Genomic DNA, 16,299 nt, shown 5'->3' with positions numbered 1-16,299 from the left:
TAGTGAACACTCAAATTCAGTAGCCATTCTCATTGTTTCCTGATTTCCCCACTCTGCCTTCCCATCCTAGACTGGGATGGAGCCTCTCTGTATCACTACCCTTTTATGTGTGTGCTATCTGTTTATCTACTCTATTGAAGAGTAATTTACATGCAACACATGTACCCATTTTAAATGCATGGTTTGATGAGTTTTGACAGATGTAGACACCTATGCACACTTGTGCACATGGAACACTTCTGTTACTTCTAAAGATTTCCTTGTGCTGTATCCCAGTTAATCTTCAGGGCCCCCCCTTCACAACCCCCCAAGCTCCAGCAACTATTTGTCTCCTTTTATTGCTAGAGATTATATTGCCTTTCATAGAGCATCATATAAATGGAATCATAGTGTATATACTCCTTTGTGCTTCATTCACTCAACGTAATGATTTGAGGTCCTTCACATGCACCACTAGTTAGTTCCTTATTGTTAAGCTTCTAACTTTGTATTATAATTTATCTGATTCCTCTACTCAACTGGGAGGCCCTCATAGATTCTTTTTCTTCTTTGGTTCCCAAACAGGCACTCAGTAAATGTTGGAGGAAAGGAGGGAGGGAGGAAGTGAGGGAGTTGCAAGGAGGCCTGGCTAAAGTCTTGGCTGCAACCTTGCATCTTGTCCACCCTGGGGGCAGCACTCATGTCCCCAGCAGAACCCCATCTGCAAGCACTTACAGCAGCCAGTCCACAGCCACCAACAGGCTGATGTCCTCTGTTGGCAGGCCCACGGCTGTCAGAATGAGGAGCATGGTGACGAGCCCAGCGCTGGGGATACTGGCTGCACCAACGCTGGCCAGTGTGGCTGTGAGGCTGTGAGAACAAAGAAGGTCAGGTCATGAGAAGAGAAAATGGCCTTGGCAGAACCATCTCTGGCAATTTTAAGCTCTCATGTTTCCAGCAGTCATAAATTCCCTTTTCCTTCCCAAGAAATAGAGAACCGAGACCCAGGAATTAGGGTCTATTTGGATCCTGCTTAACTGTGATGGAAACAGAGAAATTCATGGATTGAAGCCTTATCCCCATCACGATATTCATGTAGCCTAGTATATCACAGGGCTTAAATAAAAGAAATGTGATTCTAAAAGCAGGTAAGGGAATATTAAAAAAGAAAAACAAATCACCCTCAATGATCCCATGGTAGCTTACACCTTTCTGTCTCCATGAGCACCAGAGACTTTTGGACTACGTGGCAGGAGTCCGAGAAGACCATTGGCGATGTTAACATGAGAACTCAGAAGAGCAAATATCCAGACCCATCTGAATGGACATCGGGGGAACAAATCGACAGATTCCAAATGACATTAAGTTTCAGATGCCTGGACATTTGATCATGGACTGGAAAATCCATTATTCAGACAAGGCGCCAAGAAATGACAATGAAAGAATGGGAGGTTTTCTTTTTGAAGCATCCCATTGTTTTCTTTCCAAGCAATGCCAAGGGCACACCCAGCACCATTTTCAAGTTGTCTCTGGAAGCGGGTTTCATCTAGGATTCAGGCTCCCTGTGGAGACACCAGGGGCCTCTGTGGTCTAGCGAAGGGCAGTGACTTTTCCCCCTTCTTCCTACATGCCATTTATAAAAGCTGTGATTTCCAAATGGAAGGGTGCTTCTGAGAATACAAGGTTCCCAGCTTGCTTTTGCGGGTGTCGGAAAGAATAGAGGGGTGGATGTCTTTGCAGTAATAAAATTCTAGAGTTTCTAGAGCAGCTCTTCCAGCTCCAAAAGAAGAACCAGTCTCCTAAACTGGTGTAACCAAAGTCCAGACTGTCTGTGTGACTAAGTGCAGAATCCCGGAGGTTCTCACAGTTGGGAGGGACCTAATTTATTGAATCTCACATATGAGGAAAGGAAGGCCCCAGGACATTTTGTGGTTTGCGTTGTTTTTCCTTCTTGCCCTCCTTCCATACTTAGGCCTGTTATAGTAAAGACAGCTTCCCTGGGTGGAATCTACAGAACCTATCTGTGCTCTTCCCCTGCCCTACCAATAAGGGGCTGGTTTCAGGGTTTAGAGAACTCCGTTTTCCTTGGATCCATCTGGGTCACTGAAAGTGGCAGTGTGCTGTGATTATCAGTGAAAGTTCTGTAGTTGAGTGACCTGGGTTCAAATCCCAGATCTGCCAAATATTAACCACATGACTTTGGACAACTTAACCTCTTTGTGCTTTGATTTCCTTATCTGTGAAAAAGGAGATAATAATGTTGTCTCACTTATGGGGTCCTCAGAAGCTAATAAAAAGCACTTAGAAGAGGCCAGGCACATGGCAACCCTCCAATAAATGTCAATTACTATTCTTATCAGAAAATCTCCATAGGGTGAGGCTGCTTTGCAATGAAAACTTCCCTACAGCCCCAAGAGCTGGAAGATGGGAATTCTCAGCCATTTCCCTGACAGGGATAAAGCACCAGCAAAGGGGAACTTCCCAAGTTTCAATGAACTCGGCCTCAACCGTTGTATTTACACCACCAGTTGCTTCTGTTATGAGTCACGCTTACACATCCCTTTGCACAATGGCCACATTGTCTGGTTACCTCTTGATTGTGTGTGACAAATCCTATAAAGAGAATGCTTCCTGGCAGTTGGTTCCCCCTCTGTTCCTCCGCCTCAGTTATGTCCTCCTGGGCTGTCTGTGCAATTCTAAGTCCCGCAGAAGCTCCCTGAAAGTGACCTCCCTTCCATCCTCTTATTCCTTGCAGCTTTTTGTGTCCTTCCTCTCCCTGGCTCACTTCTCTAGGGCTGGGTCTTGGATGCTGTGTAAGGTACTGCACACATGTTAGCAGAACCTCCAGTTAGCTCTGCAAGGTTCACATAGTAGTACCTGCTTTCCATGAGGAAAACATGGATTCAGTAGGTGGAGAAATATAGGGTCACACAGCTTGAACATGGTCTGCTTGGATTTGAACACTTGTATACTCAACTCCAGTGCCATGCTGCTCTTGATGTCCCTTGATCCCTCCCCACATTAAAAGTTCTGAATTAAGGAATTCAGAACCACTTGGTCACTGGTCTATTTTCCCATCTCTATGTTCTCATCTCATGGTATGGGCTTGATGGGCAGGGTGGTTGCCTTCAAGGCCAAGAATTCAGGGACTGGAAATCATCTCTGCTTGGCTTAAAAAGAAGGGGCTTCATTAAGGAACCCTTTTCATCCTTGAGTTTTAAAGCAAGGGAGGCTGGCAGTCTCTCATGCAGTCTGTTAAGACTTGATTTAGAAGGCTTAATACTCTGACCTGAAGTATGTTTCCCCTAACTTTGTCACTGTCACATTCTTCTTTCTATATTTCATTTAGTATCAATAACAGTAATAATACTAGTAGCTAACATGTATTGACAGGTGACTATGTGCCAGGCACAATGCTCTCAACCCTCTATTGTCCCCATTATACAGTTTAGGAAACTGAGGCTACTTCCTTTATACTGCTGCTATGAACTGAGTTATATGCCCCCCACCCAATTCATTTGTTGAAGCCCCACTCTCCAATGTGATGGGCTTTGGGGAGGTAATTAGGTCATGAGGGTAGAGCCTTTATGATGGAATTAGTGCCCTTATAAAGGGAAACTTAAGAGAACCAGCTATCTCAGTCCACATATCAAGGACAGGTCATGTGAGCAAACAGTGAGAAGCAGGTTAGATGTGAGCCAGGAAGAGAGCATTCATCAGGAGCTGTCTGCCAGCACCTTGGTCTTGGACTTCCCAGCCCACAGAACTATGAGAAAGAAATGTCTATTGTTTAGCCATCTGGTCTATGGTATTTTATTGCAGCAGCATGAGCTCACAAAGACAAGTACAACCTCATAGGTTGTGAGAATTAGATAAATTAATATAGGCAAGTAGGTGTGATCTTTAAGTTCATGGAAAAGCCATGTGTTTGTAATGACCCCTTGGGAGAGGGTTCTTTCTGAATTTTTTAAATGATGAATACATATGGTCAAAAAAAATAGCTTTAGTAAAAACAGAAATATTTGCTATCTATGTGTAATAAGATGTTTTCTGTTGTATTGCAGAATCTCTTCCAGTATGTCATCATTTCATCCATCACCCCCTGGAATGCTGAAGGGAGCATATTTTAATGAAAGAAAAACCGAATCCAGAATCAGATAACATTGGCCTCAGATATAGCCCTGCAGGCCCATTACTAATGATGTAGCCTTCGACGAATCCCTGAAGCCTGCGCTTCCTCACCTATTAAATGAGCATAGAAATAACTGCCTTGCAACATCACAGGGTTGGGAAAATTCAAATAATATCAAGTTTCCAAAGCAATTTCATATGTGCCACACCAACAGAAGGCATTGGTATGATCCGGCTTCCCTCCAGTCACAATCTTTTCCCTTTGAGACTGCCAATAATTCCTCTTCCCTGTTATTTCCTTCACCTTTCTTCTGCCAGGAGAACTGAAATTCAAGCAGCCCCTGTCAAAGGCAGTTAATGTAGAAGGGGATATGGTGAAAGGTCGTTTCAGGGCCTCACTCAGCCGTCTCACTCACCTCACAGTCACTATCTGGCCTCCATCGAGGACAACGCCGTTCATCTGGGCAATGAAGATGGCGGCCACTGCTTCGTAAAGGGCTGTACCGTCCATGTTAATGGTTGCTCCAACGGGGAGGACAAATCTGGTCACACGCTTATCAATCCCCAGGTTTTCTTCCAGGCAACGGAAGGTGACAGGCAAAGTTCCAGCACTAAGGAACAGAGAGAAGGAAGGTGGGTGATTGGAGGGGGAGAAGGAAGAGTTGGGGGAAGAGAGAGAAGAGAGAGGGAGGGGAGGAGAGGGGAGGATAAGAGAGAAGAGAAGAGAGGAATTAGGTCCACTGTAGAGAAGCAGAACAAAGAAACTGAATGCCACCACAAAGTTTTTATCCTTCTGTTTCAACTGAGCAATGTGACATACAAAGCAAAAGCTGTGTCTGGAGCCAAGTTAAAAACAGTAATTTGGAGATTCAAATTCAATCTTATTAAGATGTTAATAGGCAGCAAAATATTTTTGTTGGTTCTGGTTTTTGACATCTACTCAGAGCGTCAAATTCCCTTTTTCCTTTGGTCACTATTTCCACCTTGGATTCATAATGAAGCCCATCTAATTGCTCACATTAATTGGGATGCAAGAAAAAATGGGTCAGAAAAGAATCAGCTGTCAACAGTGAAAAAGAATGAGGGATTTTTAAATGACCTATAATTTGATGTTAGAAACACCGATTCCAAGAAGATGACTACGTGGGTTGTGTCAGCCCCTGGGAATTGCCCCGAGCTGGGCCTCTTAATTTTGTAAATGCTGGACAAACATGTTCGGCACTGTTCAGCCTGAACCCAAGCTTCTAACAATCCACTGGGGACCCCCATAGGCAGTCCAACTCCTTGATAAATGGCCAACTCTACAGTCTCCCAACGACATAGGGCAGAAAAGCATGTGCTTTGTAGCTAATCAAAGACCCAGTATGGAGTGACTTCAGCCTCACTCCTCCCAGGCGTGGGATGGGGATTCAATGACCACATGACCCAGCCTCTAAGGTCAGAATGCCTGGCATGTTCGTGTGTCCTCTAAAATAGGAGACCTGTAGGAATATGGTTTACTGAAGACCAGAATATTATTTCCACGTGCGTAGAGATGCGTGGGAGGGTGGGTGGATTGGCTTCAAAGTTTAAGCAACTTGGAAAGTAATGCCAAACATGCAAACTGTCATGAGAGTGCTTTGTGGTCTATTCTCTTATTTTGTTTTTTGTTTTTTCTATGCAAACCTCCAAAGCAGACAGCATTTTCTCTGTCTTCCATTTACATCCTTAGTCATAGTTCTCCTTCTACTAGTCATAATTAGGGCCCCAGCCAAGCTGGACAGACACCTGCAGAGGTCTTGGTTTTTCAAAGAATGGGAGAGGACCACCACCTTCTGAGGAGCTACATGAAATGCAGATTTCAGGGCCTACATAAAACCAAAGAATTAGAAGCCCAAATATTAGCGTCACCTAAGCCTGCTTCTGATTAAACCACTGATCCACAAGTTACTGACAACAATCTAGGCGAGTCAGAGTCATATAACTGGAACATTCTTAGTGATTTCGGCTTAGGGGTCTGTCTCAGAGCCCTTTCTTGGTCTTAGATAAGGAGAAGAAATGAATGTTTGGAGACCTCCCATTACTAAAATCTTATAAGCCCAAGGAGAGACGTTGGAGTCTGACTTCATTCACATATGAGGATGCCAGCATACCTGGCTTGCTGTCCTCGCTGTTGTAATGAAAAGTTAGGGTCCCTTTATCCCTGTACCTTCCCCATCCCACCCTGTCCTAGGACCCCATCAAAGGATTGCCAGGACACCATGATTGGTCTGAAATGGCTGCTCAGCCATGGTTGGTGGCTGGGATTCTCAATGGTGTGAATCTATGGACACTTCAGGGAGGACTGGAATAAGTTAATTCTTATTATTGCATCCATTTCCCCAAAAGGCATCCTTAGATAATTAAACAGATTAGGAAAATAATGGATAAAGCAAGAAAATATTCTGAAAGTCTGTACTGAACAGACTTGTGTCTTAAAAACCCATGTATACCCAACCAATGCAAACTGAGGCTTGAGCATTTTAACACTTTTCTGCCCTTCTCACATTTTGATGTTGGTTTTTGGCTCCGGCCTCAATGACTATATGACAGTCTTAACGTGTTGCTAATAATAACTATCAGATACTTGAGATTCTTTTTTCTTTTCCAGATTAATTTTAACAGCATGTGCTGAAGTCAGAGAGAGACAGAAAGGTGTGTCCCAGGCCAGTCCCCCGCCCGCCTGCCCCCCTGACACCAGCCTCTGCCCACTGAGCAAAGGAGGTCAGCCCCCCTCCACAGCCCCATTTGGCCCAAGGCCCAAGGCAGTGAAGAGGATATTTCGCTGGCTGTCCTGGGGCTTTGTGTGTTTCCCCTCTGGCCTTGATGGCAGAGATAATTCTTAGTACTTGACTCTTGTCACATTGACTTTAATAGAAGGTTTTTTTTTTCCTAAGAAATTCCACATCCACATTTTAACTGAAGATTAAAACCACATTGGTGTCTTGCTTTTTTTCTTTTTTCCCCAAATGAAATACAGGGTAAGGAGGAATAAAGGGTCTAACATTTGTGTGGTTTTGGCCAAATAAGCCAATCATTTGTCTCATTTACGTACAAATGTGACTTCCAGATTTACCTTGTCTTACAAAGGTACTGGGATAATTGTCGAGTTATTTAAAAAAAGGATAATAATAATATTTTTCAAATAGTTTAAAGATCAAAACCATAAATGTTTTGGAACAAAATATAAAGTAATGTTTTATAATCTTTTGTGGAGATGTCCCTGAGCAAATACCAAATACTAAAGGAAAATATTGACAGCTCCAACAATGTACAAATTAAAAACTTCTATTGGCAAAAAGTATTGTAAATTTTTAAGACAAGTGTAAAGTAGAGGGGGACATTATTTGTAACATTTGACACATGAGTTAATATTTTGATACATGAAGAGAGGTGAAAACCAAACAGGAATGGATGAATATCCCAACAGGGAATTAAAATCACAAGAAGTTCACAGGGAGGGGGAGGGGAGGGCAGGGTGGTGAATAGGAATGCAAAGAGATGCTTCCTCTAACTCATAATCAAAGAAATGCAAGTTCAATGAGATCATTTTTCACAATAAGACTGGAAAGTATTAAAGTAGCTGATAACAGCCAGTGCTGGTGAGTAGGTGGTGAAAGACTTTCTCTCACACCCATGTAGAGGGACTTAAACGAATGCACTTTCCTGAATAGCAATCTGGTGATACGTTTTAAAACTGTCAATGTGCTTACCATTAGACTCAGAAATTCCACTTCTAGAAAGTTATCCTGAGGGGGTCATCAGGCAGCCTTGCAGAGAGGTATTTACAAGGATGCTTGTCATAGTCCCATTTAATAGACATGCCTTAAGTGCGCATCATGGGGTGGGGCTGGGGGTTGTACCGTGGTATATACGGAGTACTGTTACGCAGTTTTTAAAACAGTGGAAAGCTCTATGTTGATAGATATAACTTTTATGGTATGTTGACCAGTGAAAAATGGCATATCTACATATAGTAAGAACTGGAAAGATATTTAACTGTAAAGGTTAACTAAAAGGTTGCTTACTACCCATTATCCCTGGGAGGTGGAATCACTGCTGATGTTCATTGCCTTCTTCAAATTTCATTCACTGTCTGAACTTTTTCACGATGAGTAATACCATGCTCATAATCAGAGAACAAAAATAAAACTAAACATCGTTGTTTTATGTTTGGAGAAAAAAAAAAGATTTACTTTTTCTCCAAAGAGAGAGGATTTTTATGATAGAGATACTTAGCCATAAGAAATTCACAGGGCTAAAAAAGAAAAAGCAAATTTTGGAGTGTTTCCCTTTACCTTAGGAAACTGAATACAGAATCTAGATCCCCAGGATTATATATATTTCAGATGTTTTCTGAAACCCCACATTCTACTAGTCCTGAATTCTCACTGATTTGCAAGATGGAAATATAATTAGGCTTCTCGGATAGTCAACACCATTTGCCTGTTAGGTCACTTAAGGAAAACCTGGCTGCCTGTTCAGTAGCTTTGGGACAGAAGTCACCCTGTGTCGCGGAGCAGCCACCTTGTTGGCGGTGCACAGTCATGGGCTCTGCAACAAGGACCTGCCGACTTGTGACTCCAGAGATAACGCTGAGCCGTGGGTTTGCTCACCTTCCTGCCACTTGCTTTATGACCTCAGTCCTAGTTTGTGACCCACGGAAATACAAACAACTATTACAGACTGAAAGAATGAACCGCCAGGTTCTTCTTATGTACTTGTTCTTGTTTATTTTTGCTAAATTCAGTCCAAGATGCGATCAAAAATTTGTTTTCTCTCCTGAGTCCTCATTGCTTCCTGAGGTACTTGAACTAGGTAATGAAAAAGGAACTGACTCTCAGTTAAGGTCAAGTCAAATCAATGCCAGCCTAATTTTCTTAAAATCAGTGGGGTAAAATGGCCCATTAAAGGTTCATGCAAAGGCCAAACACTTAACTGATTTCTGGTTTATTTGAAAAACCTCACCTAACACCATTTACCCTATAAAAGCTCATTCTCCTATTTCTGAAAAATTACTCCAATAGACTGATATTTTGGGATAGCATTTTTCAAATCACAGGTGGGAGAACTTCTTCAATAGAATAACATCCTGTTATACTCTTTCGGAAAACATTTAAAACTAATAACTAAATGCTCTATGTGGCAAGGTAGGCATGCAGGCTAATAGCATGTATTCATCTGAGAAATTTAATGTGAGGTCATATTTCCAGCATACTTGCCTACCAGCAAAAACGTTCATCAGAAAGCTCAGAAGTTCCTAGAAGGAGCCAAAAATACAAAGTGTTCACTTTTTTCAAAAATAGTTTAAGGAGACGTAAAAAGCATTCTCACTGAACTTTGTGAGGGGAAGGTTTTTGAAAGTGAGGAAGTGGCAAAGAGGGTCAAACAGCGAGCAGAGAGAAAAATAGGTGATTTCTGCATTTTGTACCTGGAGGCGGTGCCCAGGGCAGTGATCCAAGCTTGGAATATGCCAGCAAAAAAGGAGAAAGGGTTTTTCCTGGTCACTAGAAAGTAAATCAAGGGGAGAAAGATGCCCCCATGGATGATGAGGCCCACAATCACCGTGACCATGTACATTCCCAGTTGTCGGGCAACCACTTCTAAGTCCTTGATGGCAATGATCTTCCCACAGATCAGACAGGCAATACCCAGGGGAGAGTACCTGAAAAACATTAAAAAAAAAAAAATCACTGAAGAAATTTGTTCAGAGTTTTGCTGGAAGAGGGCCATGAGATTCAGCAGATGCTACATTTGACTTCAGATTAACTGCATTATCTGAAATCTGGTCCATGGATTTGGTGACTTCTACTCTGCTTAAAAAAAAAAGGCAAGCTTTGTTGCTCAGGTGATTTTTAGGAAGAGCAGAGATAAGCTTTACCATTTCATAGGTAAGCACCGAATTTAAAGCTGATAGACCCGCAGGCTATGTCTTTGAGAATCTTGTTTTATTTGTCTTCCCACAGCTCCTTCTTGAAAATTGGCAACAGCCCTGACCAGTGTAGCTCAGTCTGTTGGACATTGTCCCACAAAGTGAAAGGTCACCAGTTTGATACCTGGTCAGGGCACACACCTGGGTTGCAGGCTCGGTCCCCCGACGGGGCGTGTATGAGAGGCAACTGATTGATGTTTCTTTCTCACATCGATATTTCTCTTCCTCTCTTTTGCCCTCCCCTCCTCCCTCTTTAAAATAAATAAATAAAATTTTTAAAAAAAGAAAATTGGGAACAGATCTTGAGTTTCTCATTCAAGTTTCAAGATGCTATAAACTGGTGTTTGTAAATTTGCTTCATTTTTGCCATGGAAGATAGGAAATATATTTAAGAGAGAGAGAGAGAGAACATAAAACAAAATAACCCATCTGAGCCAAACAGTACATTTAGAGAAGTGTGGTTTTATCACTTCTAAGTCTGAAAGTATTTCTTTCCATACTTACTCTAACATAATGCTGGCTCCCTAATGGAGCACTCCACACACATCACCTCATTTAATTCTTACCACAATCCTAAAATCTAGGTATCATTATTCCTGTTTGGCAAACGAGAAAATTGAAGATGGACAAAGTTAAAACACCATCCCAAGACCACAAAAGCAGTAAGTGAAGAAGAGAACAATCTCAGATCTGAAAAACTCCATGACTAGGATTTTTGGCCCCACCGAGCCAAACCACTTTTTTTTAATGAACGATTGTAGTTCTCTGTAGATAAGCAGACGATTTGCCCTATACCAATATATGCTATATAAACTTATTTTAACTTCTGTGTTATTATTACTTTATAGAGCGCTTGGAAAAAATTTACTCTTGCCCTCCCTCTTGAGTAAGGTAACCACATTCTCTCTCATCTTGAGAGTATTTTTCCCATTATTGGCAATATCCCTTTTTTATTGCCCAATATAAAAAAGGTGGTGTTGGAGCTTGAACTTGCTCAGCCTGCAACAATGTCTGATTAAAATAAATATGTCTGTGGGAAGCTTGATACCTTATTAAGAATTAGGAGAGAAAGATATAGGGAAAATGAGATCCTGGGATAAGGCTCTCGACTGGGATAAGGAAGTCAGGAAAGGAAGGGGTCACTTATGTCAGATTTGGTAGTTTTTTGTTGGTGGTGGTTTTTGGTAATTGCGCCCAGAGCAAGCCCTTCCCAGGCTAAAGGAAAGCTGTGAAGAGTAGACGAGAGTCATATACACAATCACATAAAACATGGATCTATCGTCCACTTACCAACTGTATGACCTTGGTTAGTGACTCATCCCTATTTTACAGATGTGCAAGTTGAGGCCTCCTCCAGCCTCGAAGGGCTGCTGTGAGGATTACATTTTGAGCCCGCATATGTATGCTCTGTCAATGATCTCTCCCCTTTCCTGCCAGCACCATTACTTCTCTGACTCCTGACAAAGGAACCCTTGTATGTATGCTCTGTTTTGATACCCATACCTATCATCACCCACGCTTAATGAGTGCGGTCTGAGTTAATGGGGCTTTCTGAAACATCTCACAGGCTCCTGCCACCCAATTGGGGATGTTTTTACAAGCAAAATATTTTCTTGAGAGGAACCTTCTCTGAAAGAGGTAATTTGTAACTGACACAGATTAATTAAAGCATTAGCATAGCCCTGACCGGTATGGCTCGGTGTGTGGGGTGTCCTCCCACAAAGCGAAAGGTCTCCACTTGGATTCTCAGTCTGGATAGATGCCTGGATTGTGGGTTTGGTCCTTGGACCGGGTCTGTAGAAGAGGCAGCTGATCGATGTTTCTCTCTTTCTCCCTCCCTTCCCCTCGCTCTAAAAATAAATAAAATCTTTAAAAAAAAAACCCCCAAACCCCAAAACATTAGCATAGCGGCTTCCCTCATCCCTGCCTAGTTGCACTTCTGCTTTCCCAGGAGTGGAGTCGGCCATGTTTAAGCGCTGCTTCCGCAGGCCTCAGGGAGTCACGTCCTTAAACCTCTGGCTTTCCTGCCATTTCATATTCTCCTGGGGCATCCATAGCAGTCACAACAGCTCATAGATCAGCGAGGTAGTCTCAGGGGCCAGCTCTTTGTTCCCTGGGATTATAGATAATGGAGGAAAATGTACCTTCTGATAAAGCCAACAAGCATTTATCTTCATAAACCAAGAGATTAATTCTTTCCAAAGCACCCATCACTGTTTAAAGATGCCCAGAAAAGCACAAAAACGAGCTGTTTGGGGTGCCATCCAATTTTCCTGCTCTTCAGGGACAAGTAATTTGTAGAATGGAGTGAAAGTGTTTTTGAGGCTCTTGGCCAAGCAAACCCAGCCATAGTGTCCTCTGGAGAACACATCTGGACCAGAGCCAAACAGGTTAGGGAGGGGTAACAGGTTACCTCAGAGCACTCAGCTCTCTGGGAGAAACATGAGTTCCCACTGTAAGTGAAGAGTGTTATTCAAAGACCAGAAGTTAGGGTGTTAGGGGAAATAAATATGGCAAGCAGGGCTCTAGTTGACCCAAACACCTTGGTCTCCAGAACTAGAATGAGCATTAATTAGGACAAGGAATGAGTCTTTGTTCTACGCTATCTTTTAAGGCCATTACTTCCCTGTACCTGTTTTCAAAACAAGTAGCTTAAGCCTCCACTCAGAAGCTGGAGCTTTCAGTTCCTGGGTTTCCATGTCAATGAATTATCTCATTGAAAATGACACTCCATGAAGAAGAAAGGGCCCATGCCCTGCGTCCAAAGTCACCACGCGAAGCTTCTGAGCTGAAGCAAACAATCAAAGCCACAAAACAAAGTGAATAAACAGACTGAGGGCTCCAGTGAGTGTTCTGAAGCCAAATGATGCCCAGGAATTGTTGGACCAGTTTTCAAATTAGAAGAAAATGACTACGGATCTGGGGGGAGGGAATGGAATCCAGGCAGCCCTTAGATATGGTTTGTATCCTCAGTTCTGGGCACTGTTTTCAAAGCCACTGATTCAGCAGGACTGGCCTGTAGAGTCTTTTTCTGACTGTTGCATCATTCACTCTTTCCTCTGCCCAGTTTGTGCCTCAGTCCTTGTCATCCTGAGGTTCCCACCAAGATGCCCCTCTTAGGTTCTGCTCTCTAATCCACAAATGCAAATTAATTCACAGCACTTGACATGCCCAGAACTCAATGAATGTTGCTGTGCCTTTGTAGACACCGGCTTCAAAATCACCCGGTCTGTCTGGTAACAATATGGATTCCCTGGGCCCATCACATACCCACTGAGATGGAATTTCCTGGAGCTGACCTCGGGATATTTATACCTTAAACACGTTCCTAACGTAATTCTGATGTGTTTGGAAACCATTGTTTCAAGGAATAAAACCCCTGATCTGCAACTTATGTAATGCAGGTATTACTAGGTCAGCCTTTGGAAGCCATTTATTTTAGCTTCAATTTATTCAAGACCTCTTTGGTCTTAACTCACTAAATTAAGTCAGGGCTTTCAGGCACAGGACAGATGGTGGGCCAGACACTTGGAGCTAAGGTAAGATGGAGTTAAATCTGTAGGAGTTTTTGTTTCAGTGAATAAAAAACATTCTTAGTTCTGCCATAAAGACACTCTGATTCTTTCCCACACGTTTCCAACAGCAATGCTAGTCTGCCATTTTGGGATATGGATCCCAAAAGAACTCAGAATTGGAACGGTAGGCCAATAAAGAGTTAAAGATACATTCCAATGACTTAAAGGTGCTGTCTGTACTAAGGCTCAGGAAGTAACACAAATTTCCCTTTTGCCCAATCTGCTTAGGAAGAGGTGCTCTGGCTATCCAAGGAGTGATTTTTGCTGACAGCATATGTGGATTATCACATTTTATCAGGTAGAGTAAAAATTAGTTCACTGAGCCTCCAGGCTGCTAACCTACCTACCCTTCCTCCGCAACCAACTTCCTTTTGCAAATACATTGAAGCTCGACTCTCACGGTGGCCTTCAGAGCCCTCCAGGCTGGCCACCTCTCCCACTTCACCAGCTTCCACCACCACCATCTCTCTTACCAAACAACCATATTCCAACCATTCTGGACCTTCCTTGTGCTCCTTGAAAAATATTTCACTTGCTGTTTGTTCCCCCTGGAAAATTTTCCTCTTGGTTCTTCAAATACCTGCATTCCTCTCATTCTTCAGGTCTTCACCAAAAGTCATTTTCCTAGACAGCCCCCCCTGGCCCCACCTGTGAGAGTTCACTCCTGACTCCTATCCCCCCATCACTCTCTATCCCATTTCCCTGTCTAGTGACAGTGTAGCACTGATTGCTACCTGAATTCTTATTTGCTTCCTTTTACTTCCTCACTCTTTCCTTTCAATAGAATGTAAGCTCCATGAGGGCAGGAATCTTTCCCTATCTTATTCGCCATTATGTCACCAGTGCCTAAAATTGTTATTGGCATTGAGGAGGTGCTCATGAAGTATTTGCGGAGTGAAAGGATGGATGGATGGATGGATGGATGGATGGATGGATGGATGGATGTGGTTTAACTGGGAGGGAGAATTGGAAGAGTGAGCAGAGATTTCATTTCTCATTTTATGTTTCTATCATGGTCAGATTATTAAAAATCTGTGTAAGTTTTTAAGATTAAAAAATATTTTAAAGAACTTTGCAAAAAAATGAGATCATGAAAATCACACCAAAATTAAGAGTTCTCTCTTTCTCCCCCCGCCCCTCTGTTTTTAGAATCAGAGAGCCTTGCAAGCTTCTTGAAGAATTCATGAACAGAGAACAGAGAGGAACAAAGATTCTGGATTGCGCTGATGATAGTCATGGTAATCACAACGTAACAATAATAATACTGGTCCATGTGAAGTGCTTGGACAGGTCCTAGAACATAGGAAATGCTCCACAACTGTTGGTTGCAATTTCACTTAATTCTCACAGCAATTCTATGGTGAGGATTTTAGAATCAATCATTTTACAGAATGGGATGTGGGATGTAGAATGTGTCTAAATTGCTTAAAGTCACACAGCTAGCAACACAAGGATCCTGGATCCAATCCAGCCAGGATTGGACAGAGGTTGAGTGGGGTACGGCTCTCATACAGCTTCCATCACTTAGGCTGTGCAACATCAGGCAAGTCAACCTCCGTGCTTAGTTTTCTCACCTGGAAAATGGGGCTAACAAAAGTACCTATTTTTCTTAGGCATTATAATAAAAAATAAATGAGTTAATGCATGTAAAGTAGTTGGAATAGTAGTAAGCCTAATTCAAGAATTTGGTAAGCCTTAGTTATGATTTAATAGTGACTATAATAATGATCATTATCTTCTCAGTAATAAGTAGGTAGAGTCCAGTAATCAAAATAGCACTGAGCATAGAGCAAGAATTTAATAACTCTAAGCTATAATTTAACCATTATTCCTAGAATAATAGCAACCTCCTCAATGCTGTATCTGCTATTATTACTATTCTTACTATCACATACAGAAGAATACACAAGAACTCTGATTCTTTAACCTTTGAGGGGTCAGTTGAAGAGTGTCTGGCTGTTTTATCCAGAACCTTCTCACAGTCTTTATTATCAAACACTGACACAGCAGTTAAAGAATGAAAGAAATCTGTAGAATTGTCCTGTAACACCCTCCTAGATGAGGTAACTAAGCAGCTGTCAGAAATCATTCCGTAGGTCTTATTTCTAACTCATGACTGCTCTCCATTTCCTGGGATATGATGCTGTATCTTTAGGAGTTCTGGTTTCAGTGACTAGGAAACTCCTTGATCCACACCACCCTCCATCTCCGGGGAGAAGAAAGGCTGCATTTTATCCATGACTCATCTGATTTCCTAGACGATTCCCTTTCTCGCAAGGGTTCAGTGGCAATGACGTCGGTACAGACAAAGGACGAAGCTTCCACACACTGCCCACATTACTGGCATCATAACACAGAGACGCGAACTGCATTTTTAGAGCAAGAGTGTTCACTCTGCTAGAAATTCTAGGAAACAAGAGGTCTATTCTGCTTTATGTATTACCATTTACAAAACTCAGCAAGCTCACAATGGATCAAAAAGACTTTTTAGAAATTTCACAGCATCACGTTTGGTGTGACTTTAAATTTTTACACAAAAGAAATATTCAGAAATCTAGTGTTGCCTGGGAAGTTGAATAATCAGTACAGTAGTCAAAAACAACACATTACTTTACTAGTATCCTCTCCATGCTTTAAAAGTACAATAAAGCAATGATCTGAACA

At 42.2% G+C, this 16,299-nt stretch overlaps 1 protein-coding gene across 10 annotated transcripts in view; it reads right to left on the bottom strand.

Moving 5' to 3' along the window:
* Nucleotides 1-16,299, bottom strand: part of SLC1A2 (solute carrier family 1 member 2) — a 138,690-nt gene that overhangs the window by 21,714 nt on the left and 100,677 nt on the right. For all 10 annotated transcript variants that reach the window (XM_054585910.1, XM_054585906.1, XM_054585904.1 and 7 more), the window contains 3 exons: nucleotides 9,560-9,793; nucleotides 4,527-4,721; nucleotides 715-849 (listed from right to left, as the gene is read on the bottom strand). In XM_054585910.1, coding sequence (XP_054441885.1) covers nucleotides 715-849; nucleotides 4,527-4,721; nucleotides 9,560-9,793 — 564 coding nt within the window. The remainder of the gene's footprint in view (nucleotides 1-714; nucleotides 850-4,526; nucleotides 4,722-9,559; nucleotides 9,794-16,299) is intronic.

The sequence above is a fragment of the Pteronotus mesoamericanus genome, unplaced genomic scaffold, assembly GCF_021234165.1.
Source record: "Pteronotus mesoamericanus isolate MK-2021 breed Mesoamerican mustached bat unplaced genomic scaffold, CSHL_Meso_final contig_90, whole genome shotgun sequence".
In the NCBI taxonomy this organism is placed as follows: Eukaryota; Metazoa; Chordata; class Mammalia; order Chiroptera; family Mormoopidae; genus Pteronotus; species Pteronotus mesoamericanus.
Note: the sequence above shows the minus strand (reverse complement) of the source record. Positions and strands in the feature narration are given on the sequence as shown.